The sequence below is a fragment of the Rhagoletis pomonella genome, unplaced genomic scaffold, assembly GCF_013731165.1.
Source record: "Rhagoletis pomonella isolate Grant_MI unplaced genomic scaffold, Rhpom_1.0 Rhpom_scaffold_00004, whole genome shotgun sequence".
NCBI lineage: Eukaryota > Metazoa > Arthropoda > Insecta > Diptera > Tephritidae > Rhagoletis > Rhagoletis pomonella.
In genome coordinates this window covers 347425-358828 of record NW_023458558.1, presented here as the reverse complement: position 1 = coordinate 358828, position 11404 = coordinate 347425, and the positions used below count along the sequence as shown (strand labels likewise).

Below are 11404 nucleotides of genomic sequence, written 5' to 3'. Positions count from 1 at the left end.
ATGCATTCGTTTCGGTATGATGAAACGATTACTCTACTTTGATTAGGCGCGTAATGTGCCGAGTGCCTAATATTCACGCACGCCGCCAATTTATTGTCAAAAATTTCTCATGCACATGCAACTTGTATGAGATCAACCGAAATTGAACGGCGTGCGTATGAAGCTAACTCAATTTCCAATTTTTGTTCTGCGTGACATTTTGATTTGACGTTTCGCTCAATGAAATCAAATGCAAACGCATGCAAGTCAATTTCGGGTGACGCAAAAAATCAAATTCGACGGCATGCGTACCAAAACGCAAGCCGCGAAGATTAGTAGTCTGTTCCAATAGCAGTCCGGTTTACAGGATTTAGTCAGAACTTACAGGAAGTCGTTCCTATTGACATAAAACCTGTAAGTGGGAACACATTTTAGAGAGTAACTGAGCAACTGTTCCTAGTCAGAAGTTACAGGATTTAGTCCGGAGTTTCTTTTCCTGTAAGTTCATGAAAAGTGTCAAACGATCAGCTGATTTGCATGTGCAAGCAAAAACTAACAGCGGTGAAAGCAAAGTACCTTATATTTGTAAAAAAATGAAATTAAACAACGAAATGTTTGAATATGTATAGATTTTAATAATTATTTAGTGATATTTCAGCTAAATCAGTGTTGTACAAATGACATGTAAACAAACCGACTGACGTTTTTACAGGAAATAGTGCTTTTTGCGTTCCTATGCACTTCTGCATCTGTGAACTTCGGACTAAAACCTGTGGAACTGTCAAACTACAATTTTACTCTCTCAAGTGAGAGTAAAAGGAGAACAGATGCATAAGTGCATAGGAACGCAAAAAGCACTATTTCCTGTAAAAACGTCAGTCGTTTGTTTACATGTCATTGGTACAACACTGATTTGGCTGAAATATCACTAAATAATTATAAAAATCTATACATATTCAAATATTTCTATATCTATAAATATTCAAATATTTCGTTGTTTACTTCCATTTTTTAACAAATATAAGGTTCTTTGCTTTCACCGCTTTCTGTTTTTGTTTGCACATGTAAATCAGCTGATCGTTTGACACTTTTCATGACACTTTTCATGAACAGGAAAAAAAATCCGGACTAAATCCTGCAACTTCTGACTAGGAACAGTTGCTCAGTTACTCTCTCAAAAGTGTTCCCACCTACAGGTTTTATGTCAATAGGAACGACTTCCTGACTAAATCCTGTAAACCGGACTGCTATTGGAACAGATTAAAAGTTGTTTATAAGCGTATGAATATAAACTTACTAAAAATTTTCAAAATAATGCTTTTTATAAACATTTTTATAACCCTTTATTTAAAGATATTTCATTAAAAACTCATACATAGATTGCTTAACATCTAGAAACTAAAAGAAATGCGCATTTTCGCGGACTCATCTACAGTCTCGAAAATATAAATAGGGAATAGATATTTTAGCATACAAATTCATGATAACACACAAAATTTAAGGAAAAGTAAGTTAATTATTACATCTTGTTGCGTGCTTTCAATTACATGCGGTTATTGGCAAATTGGGAAAACGACATCGATGCAGCTACATATATATTCCGCTTCTCGCCGCCATTCTCATTGATGAACTTTTCTGAAAAAAATTTAATACATTTTTAAACTAAGAAAGGATAAGGAGAACTCATCATTTGAAGACTCGAATGCTCCACCGATTAGCGCTGCGGGTCCTGGATTGGATTTTTTTTTACCGCATCGGTTTTATTTAATTTTTTCTTTAAATAATATATTTTAAAAAACGTAAACACGTCACTTACGATTGAAAAAAAATGTTATATTTACTACTTCATGTCGTTGGCATTTGCATTTCATTTATAAGTTTAAGTTATTTATAAACATTCGATCTCAAAACTTATTAAAGGTTTATTTGAAAAAATTTTTAATAAGCTTAATTAATTAAACATGCTTATTTAACGCTTATTATAGCAAACTTACTTTAAGTTATTTTTAAAAACATTTACTGAAATGCTTGCTGGCTGATATACAGTTCAATGCGAGCGTGAGCGTGAGCTTTTTATTTTGACCAATATCTTCGTTATTACTCAACTTTTTGCTATAGTTGAGACATGAAAAGATAGAGAATTAAAATATCTTTCAGGATTATAGAATAAAAACTAATTTAAAATGCATAATCACCGGACATACTTACACCGCATTGGTTGCAAGTATACTTCAAGTCTCGGAAGAGGCACCGCATGTCAATCAATAATTACAATACCATTTTTTTTTAATTTTAATGTTAATGCAAAAAAAAAATTCATTTGCTTTATTTTTTCGCGATTAATGCACTTAAATTTTCATTTACATTAAATTTCAAAAATTAATGCATTAATTTTTTACATTAACATTAAAATGCTATGCATTAAAAAATTAATGAATTTTTCACATTTCTGGTACATATAGTACATAAATCTGGGTTACGTAGACCTGACTGTCGTGGGAACGTGCTAGGTGCCCCAATTCACTCTTCACCAAGCCTTGGGGATGTACCTAATGGCCCTTAAGTAATTCACGATGCTTCCAAAGTCTTTTGAGCCGTGCAAGTATGACGCCATTGAGTTCCGGGGACTTGAGTTTACCGCCCAAGCAAGGTTACTATCATCCCGAAGGTCGAGGGAGGAAGCGCAATCTACATACATTGTCCCAACGTATACTTCCTCTTGGGAAGGGTTGCAAGGAAAATGACCACCATGAAGAAGCTTAAGCGATTCGCCACTGCTCATATTGCAGTTTTCTACCTCGTTTCTCAGATAGCCCTAAGGAGCGGGAACCTTCACCGCCGCACCAACACCGACGGCTAATAACCTGAGAATTTCAAGGGCTATCTTAAAGCTTAAATAGACGGAAGCGCTGATCCGGATTAACGATAACTATGTTTAACCGCAGATTAGCGTTAACCAGACATTGAGTAACAGGCCCTTAAACCCATTCAGCTAGTAACCGTCTTCGTTAGTTAAGCTTGACGACAACGATTGAACGACAACCCGACAGGCCCACGACAACATCAAGAGAATGCCCAGAACTACTCTAAACGATCAGAGTTTGTTTATATATATATGAGCCATTCTTTTTTAAGTCGGACGGATTTCGTAAAAAAAATTATGTCATGTCTCCGATTCCCTTAAAATTTTTTGTGGGTTCTATACATGAAATAAGCTAACACGTGTTCGAGGAATTTTTTTGGTTTTTTTTCTTCGGAGCTATGATCTGTCAAAGTTTGCATTTTTTCCTGATTCTGACTAATCATGTACTTCTTCAAATCGTTATATCTCGGGTTCTGCTGATCGTAAAGACTTCATCTTAACGTCATTTCAAAGCTAAGAAACTGGCTTAACATTTCAATAAAAAAGATGGTCAAGATTGTCCTAAATCTAACTTAGCTATTAACAGTTGAACTTTTTGAAATTGATTTGCATAGTGAAGACCAGTGAATCAGGGATTTAAAATTATACCATCGTAATCCTTGTTTAATTCTCTATAAAAAACGCAGCTAAAAAAATTGGGGGTTTTCAAGAACTATTTTTAAAATATTTTTCTTTATGAAATAAAAAAAATCCTCGAACTCGTGTTAGCTTATTTCATGTATAGAGCCCATAAAAAAATTTGAAGCCAAATTTGGTGTCCGATATGAAAAAGAATGTCTCATATACGTATATTCACTTTAGGGACCACATGTGTATTATATGTATTATAGATAAAGTAAAGTAAACAATTCGTAATAATATTTATTCAATTCTTTCATTGAGCGTTTTCTTATAAGTTTGTCTAGATTTCAATTTGTGTTTAGTAACTGCGGCCAAATAGCGTATAGAACTTAGGTTTGTTAGTGCAACTTGGATGGATACACTTGTCGGCCGGAGTGATTGTCGCTGGTTGGTCAAAAGGAATACAGAGCGATTTAGCGCCCATAGCTGGTGCTCCGGGCTCGGACTCCTCGTCTCTGCAAAGTATTTTATGGTGTAGAGAAACTAGGAGCGACAAAACAATTTTTTTTTACTAACCTTGCACTATCAGCCTTGATTTTTTCTTCGCATCCGATTTCGCCACAGAATGGTGAAAGGAGAATGTGTTTAGCGTCCAAAAATTTGCAGAAATCTATCCAAATCTTTGTAATTTTCGTATGATCAACCATATCCTTTTTCGCTTTCGCCAGCATGCTATCGTGAATTGTTTCTAGCAGTTGGCTGATCTTAGACTCAACATCTTCCAAAGCCAAAATCAGTTTCTCACCCGTGTCACGACGTACTGCCACTAACTGATTGGCTTTCATATCTTTCGGACCAAGTTCAATGCGCAGTGGTACTCCCTTCAATTCCCAGTGGTTGAACTTCCACCCGGGGGAATAATTGTCCCGATAGTCTCCTTCACAGCGGATGCCTTTTGTGTTCAACTGGTTTTCGATTTTTTTACATGCTTGCAGCAGTTGTTCACGTTCTTCTTCCTTAGTGTTAACCGTTATACCACAAGGCACAATAATGGCTTGAATGCAAGCAACACGTGGCGGCAATACCAATCCCTGATTGTCTCCATGTACCATAATCATAACGCCTATAGTGCGTGTTGTTATACCCCACGAGTTTTGGTATACGAATTGCTTTTGCTGCGTTTCCGGGTCCTCATACACAATTTCGAACATTTTCGAGAAATTCTGACCCAAGTGGTGGCTGGTACCGCCTTGAATAGCACGGCCTGATGCCGAAATAAAAGCCTCTACAGTCGTGGTATAGTCTGCACCGGCGAACTTCTCCTTCTCAGTTTTACGACCTTTGACTACAGGGATCGCAAGGAGGTTTGTGTAGATTTGCGCATAACGATCTAGAATTTCTAAGACTTCTTGATCGGCTTCTGCTTTAGTGGCGAAAGCTGTGTGACCCTCTTGCCAGAGAAATTCGCGCGTACGCAGGAATGGTTGAGGATGTTTGAATTCCCAGCGCTAAATTTAGAAATTATGAATTAGTGAAGTCATTAAAAACAAAGAAACCGCAAATGTTTACATACATATGTATGTATGTATGTATGTATGGATTTTAATTTTATTTGGTATGAGGATTTTATGATTTTTAACCGACTTCAAAAAAATGAGGAGGTTATCAATTCGTAGGAATAATTGGATTATGAAGAAATTAACGAACCGCTTAAATTTTATATGAGAATTGAAGTCGATTTTGTTTTTTGCTTAAAAATTACTTGTTTATCAAGAATAATTGATGTTTTGGTTTTTGCCACAAAACTGCATACTCGGAATATTTCTGTGAAATCTACATAATTAAAAACAAGGCCTTGATTAAAAAGCTCAAAACTTTTACATACGGGTGAAGCTAATAAAAGCATGTTAAAAAAATATATTAAAATTTCAATGGGAGATTTGAGCAGCTGATTTTTTTTTATTCAGTAGCTAATACTTTCCTAAGGAAGCTCCAATAGGTTTAAAGGCTGCATCCGACAGCGTGTTATTACTGTTTCATTTAACAACACAAATTTGGTTAAAAAAAAAAACAAAAAAAAACATTATATTTCTATTTCTAAAAAAAACTCGGTTACAGCATATATGTAGTACTTCTATATTGCTAGTATTCGATAAGAGAATGTACTCAGAATGACAATTTTACTTTTCAAAATTCAGGAGCGGTTTCACAAATTTTTATTTAAAAACAACTCTTATGAAAAATTAACAAAAAAAAAATGTTTGTAAATCTATGAGAAGCGCTGCGGCCGTTGGTGGTGGCAGAGGATAAAAATACCAGTTAGAGAAGGACTTGGCATCAGTTGGCATTTCCAATTGGCGTCAATCACCATAGAAGGCAATCGAATAACGTGCTTTATTGGATTCGGCCAACATATAACATATATATAGGAAAAGATCTTCTATCTTCCAATTTTTCAGATTTCCAAATATCGTGTAGTATCGGAGAAATTCGTCATACCGAGCCCTAACCGCTAAAATAATGTATATATATATATTTTTTTTTTTTACTTTTTGATGCAGGTGCTCTAAGAGGCATTTATGCATGAAAATTAAATTTTGAAAAAAGTTGTCTTACTTCATTTTCGCGGCTAGGGCTCGATATACATTTGAAGGAAACATGAGACCGTCAAATTTGTGTTTGTTTGTTGAATTTCCTGAACCGGCCCTGTTATGATATGGCACTTCATTCTATCCCAGTGGGAATTAGGAGCACGTAATAATACCTTATTAGCAACTTACTCTTCACCTGGCAGTCATTGCCATTTCCCTGCCGAACGTCCCTTACTTTTACAAAGGCATGGCCGCCTTATGTAAGTAGGAATTTAGAATGTACATTTGGTATCAGACATACTTCTGAGCCGCTTTACAAAGTAAGTTACGTGTAATGCAGAGAAGTCGCTCGGAGTAGTTCGGCGCTTGGAGATAACTTCGGCTGCACGTTACTTTGCAACTGACAACGTAATGTGTCGTTGGAGGTGTTCATTTTGTGCTTTACTAGTAGATGACATTGGCCATGATGACAATTTTGGTACTAAAAACTGAAAGAAAACATGGCTTACCTCGTAAGGTGCTTACCTATTTTCCCAGTGGGATGTAGTAGTTTACAAATACACACGTATACTTCCACAATCACAAAAATTTTCGTAGGCTGTCTTTCTTTGATATCGAATGGAAAACTCATTGCGATCATATTGTTCTAGCAATATAGAAGTATTACATATATGGGTTACAGTGTTGATATTCACAAAAATGTTTACGTATTTTACTACCGTTCAGACGTAGATTCCATTTGGTTTTGTTGGATTTCCTTTACTCAAAGTACTTTTAAACGTTTATAACTTTTCCCTTTGAATCTACCTTAATGTTGTGCATGGGCGAAGGCCAAATTCCGTCTGAAAATAAAGAAGGAACTTGGGGTGCACGCCATTACTGTGAACGGTTTTCGCTTCTTAAAGGATCCCTTTAGCCAACACAAGAAAGGTGACCTCGCCATTCGCGACAACTACCGCGGGGTCAGCCTTCTAAGCATAGGTTACAAGGTCTTATCGAGCGTATTGTGAGAAAGACTGAAGCCCACCGTCAATGAACTGATTGGGCCTTATCAGTGTGGCTTTAGACCTGGCAAATCCACCATAGACCAGGTATTCACAGTACGCCAAATCTTGGAAAAGACCCGCGAGAAAAGGATCGACACTTACCATCTATTTGTCGACTTTAAAGCCGCTTTTGACAGCACTAAAAGGAGTTGCCTATACGCCGCTATGTCTGAATTTGGCATCCCCTCAAAACTCATACGTCTGTGTAAAATGACGTTGAGCAATACCACCAGCTCCGTCAGAATTGGAAAAGACCTCTCCGAGCCGTTCGCCACAAAATGGGGTTTCAGACAGGGCGACTCCCTTTCATCTGACTTCTTTAATCTGATGTTGGAGAAGATACAAAGAGCTGCAGAACTGAACCGCTCAGGAACAATTTACTATAAGAGCGTGCAATTGCTGGCGTATGCGGATGACATCGACATCATCCGTAACAAAAACCGCGAAGTCTGTTCTGCCTTTTCCAAGTTGGATAGGGAAGCAAAGCGAATGGGTCTGGTGGTAAACGAGGACAAGACGAAGTATCTCCTGTCATCAAGCAAACAGTCAGCACATTCGTGCCTTGGCACCCACGTCACTGTTGACAGTTACAATTTCGAGAAAGTAGAGAATTTCGTTTACTTGGGAACCAGCATTAACATCGATAATGATGTCAGCATTGATATCCAACGCAGAATCACTCTTGCCAACAAGTGCTACTTTAGACTGAGTAGGCAATTCAGGAGTAAAGTCCTCTCTCGACGTACGAAAACCACGATCTATAAGTCACTCATCATGCCTGTGCTGGTGTATGGCGCGGAGGCATGGACAATGACAACATCCGATGAGGCGGCTCTTGAAGTGTTTGAGAGAAAGATTTTGCGGAAGATTTAAGGGCCTTTACGCGTTGGCGACGGCGAGTACCGCAGACGATGGAACGATGAGCTGTATGAGCTTTACAACGATATGGACATAGTGCAGCGAATTAAAATGCAGCGGCTCCGCTGGCTTGGTCATGTCGTTCGAATGGACGGCTGCGACTGGTCCGCGGGCCTATCATAGAAGCTAAGGGCACCTATCCAACGGATGCCCTTGGTTTCATTTAAGGCATTCCTCCTCGTTTTTCTATTTGGTTTGAAAAAGAGGCCTGCTGGAGCGCTCTACTAACGACTGCCCAATATGACCAGAAATAAAATTGGAGATCTTCGGGGTATTGTGGCAGGCGTATTTGGATCAAGATTCCAGAAAATTCTGCCAATTGGCACATACCCAACTATATTCCAGGCGGAAGTGTTCGCAATCAAAGTCTATGTAAAGAACCCCATTTGTCCAAAATAAATATTATGTCGGATAGTCAGGCAGGTTAAAGGCCTTACACTCTTTTAAAACGGCACCAGGGTTGTGGACAGCTGAAAAGCTCTTTTGAACTGCTTGGAAATCCACAATAGTTAAGGCTTTGGTGGGTTCCGGAACATGAAGGGTTTGAAGGCAACGAAAAGGCTGAGTGTCTCGCAAAGCGTGGAGCCCAAATGCGCTTGCATGGTCCCTAGCCTTTTGTGAGGAAACCCCAGAGCATATTCTATGTGACTGTCCACGTATCATAGATAGCAGACTAGGGGACGATTGTCTTCTTTATTCAAAATTTGAAACATGGCGTCCTCCTCCTGACTTCTTAAATAGTCTGGGGTAGGGTTAAGCACAATAGATCTTCTTAGGTCGCAGCGCGAGCATCCTCGACTTAATAATAATAATACTAATAATAATATGTATCTGTAAAGAGATAAACATTTGTGTAAGTCTGTACAGTAAAATTAATTGTTATACGTAGTCAATTTGTTTTATTCTACTAGCTGTGTTTTAGTTTTACTAAATGTTATGTTGTCTACATTTGTAATAAACTTGGCATTGGTAAAAACAATTTAAAACCTTAAACACATTTTTGGTAGGTATGGTTGGTCTTGGTAGGAAAAAAAAATTGTCCGTGGCAACACTGTTCGAGTATCCGTTTCATTAGTTACACACATTATCAAAAAGGCTCGATCATACTCAAAACAGCTCTCTGATTTACATTTTGGCAGTCACAGAGTGGTGTTGTTTAGAGATGTTTAAATATTAATATATTCTGAACAACATAACCTATTAAAAACCAATGACGTCGAAATAAAGGTAATTAGGGGGTATTTCACGTAGTGGGCATATTTTTTTCCTTTTGTTTATATTTTTAAGCCAGAAACACCTAACTACCAAAAAACTTATATATTAATATATATTTTTTTTTTTAAATGGCGTTTATTTAAAATTTGTTTTAAAAAGGGTTATACTATATCCGTCGCGTTAAAGGTATTTAAATTATCTTTAAATAGCTTCAATACCTTTGTGATCGGTGAGAGATATTATAAGTATATAAAATAAATAATATAAAAAAAAAATTTAATAAATAACGCTTTTTTTATAATTGGACTAAAAAGTAGAAAATAATATTTTTCAATGCCATACAATTTGTTTTGATAACTTTTGATTTTGAAATTTTAGCAAGTCATTATAAACAATTTTAAGCGGCCGTTATTCATATATCCACATACATACATACATATGGGTCATTCCATACAATATTTACACCTTAATATTTTTTTTGGGGTGAAATATATTTTTTTACATTCTTTATCGAAAAACAGAAGACACCTATTTTTTATTTCGTCATGATATTCGAGAATCTCGAAAATGTACCAAGATATTTCGGAAAAATATTAAGATTTAAGCGGGCTGAACCGATTTGAAAATAACTCTATAAATGGATATATATATATGAATGAAAATAGTTTCTTAAAGAACTTTATGAAAAGAGTCACCTCAGATGACGAAACAGACTAGGCTTAAAAAATCTGCATACAAATATTTAAAAATCTTTTCAACGGAATCGTAATAATGAGATATTTGATGCTGTTTTTTTTACCTTTTTCAAAGATTGATCTACGAAAAACTTAAATAACTGGGCCGAAACTATTCTGATTTAGACTTATGGGATCTCGGTAGAAAGGTATTTTCCCACTATTTTTATTTATGTGCAAAAAAAAGTCATTTGTGTCCCATTTTTTTTTTCAAATACCAACACATCTTAATTAAACTTTGAATGATGTTCGTTCATCCTACCTTTATCTTTCATCCTTTGAATGAGCTTATTAGCAAAGAAATAAAAAGAGTGAGAAAATACTTTTACCTCACAAGTCTAAATCGGAAGAGTTTAGGTTCAGTTATTCAAGTGTTTCTTATGCCGTTGAAATATTTTTTTTTTAATATTTTTATGTAATGTAATGTAATTTTTGAAGCTTAAACCGTTTTGTCATTGGAGAGCATTTTTTTCAAAAAACATCTTTAAGAAACTATTTTTATTCATAAAAAACTCAATTTTTGGAGGTGTTTTCAAATCGGTCCAGCTCGCTTAAATCCTAATATTTTTCCGAAATATATAGGTGGAGGTCTTAAAATATAATAGATTCTAAAATTCCAATGGAAAAACAGTGCCGATTTTTTTTTGTATGGGGAGTGATGCAGTCTAATGTACATACATACGAGCACCAATTAATTTCATTTAAAGAAATGCCGTGTCGTCCATTTCCGCTGTAGCGTACGTAGTGCATAGGGCGACATCTACCTCTGAACCGACGAAGTTTATGTCTGGACTCTTTTTATAGGAACTTTGCAAAGCAAAGGTTTTATAGCTGTCTGGACACCAGAGTTGTGAAAAATGCATTAAATTTTTTAATGCATAGCATTTTAATGTAAATGAAAAAGATTAATGCATTAATTTTTGATATTTAATGTAAATGAAAATTGCAATGCATTAATTCCGAAGAAATAATGATAATGATTTTTTTTTGTATTAACATTAAAATGTGTAAATGAATGCTATTGCAATAATTTATTGCACTAAAATTATAATAATCATTAAAAACCCATTTTAATTTTATTTTGAAAGTAAAAACTCTTTGCTGACGTTGAGGGTAGAATTTTAAGATCAAAAAAGATAGTGACGGACGTTAAGGCTGGTTATCACTGTGTCAAGTTCGATGGAATTTGTCGTTAAAAACGTAAAATCACATTATCAAATGGAACTAAAAAACGGGTTATTGATTGATTTAGATCAGAGTAGGTGCTCAGTCGTGTACATGCGCTGCTAAACTGGCTATCTGTCCGTTTTTGGCTTATATTTAATATATGTAATCGGTATGCATCAACAATCAACATAAAAATCTATAAAAGCACTCTGCGTTGAATGCACATTGGCTTTCATTTTCAAAAAAACATCTAACAATGTTTAGAAGAAT

The 11404-nt window shown here is 35.9% G+C and overlaps 1 protein-coding gene across 1 annotated transcript in view; it reads right to left on the bottom strand.

The window, feature by feature from the left end:
* Positions 1–3738: 3738 nt before the first annotated feature.
* Positions 3739–11404, bottom strand: part of LOC118736759 (bifunctional glutamate/proline--tRNA ligase) — a 32672-nt gene continuing 25006 nt past the window's right edge. Inside the window, 2 exon segments of the mRNA XM_036466776.1 lie at positions 3739–3978; positions 4040–4971. Of these exon segments, the coding sequence (XP_036322669.1) occupies positions 3822–3978; positions 4040–4971 (1089 nt within the window). The 3' untranslated portion in view covers positions 3739–3821.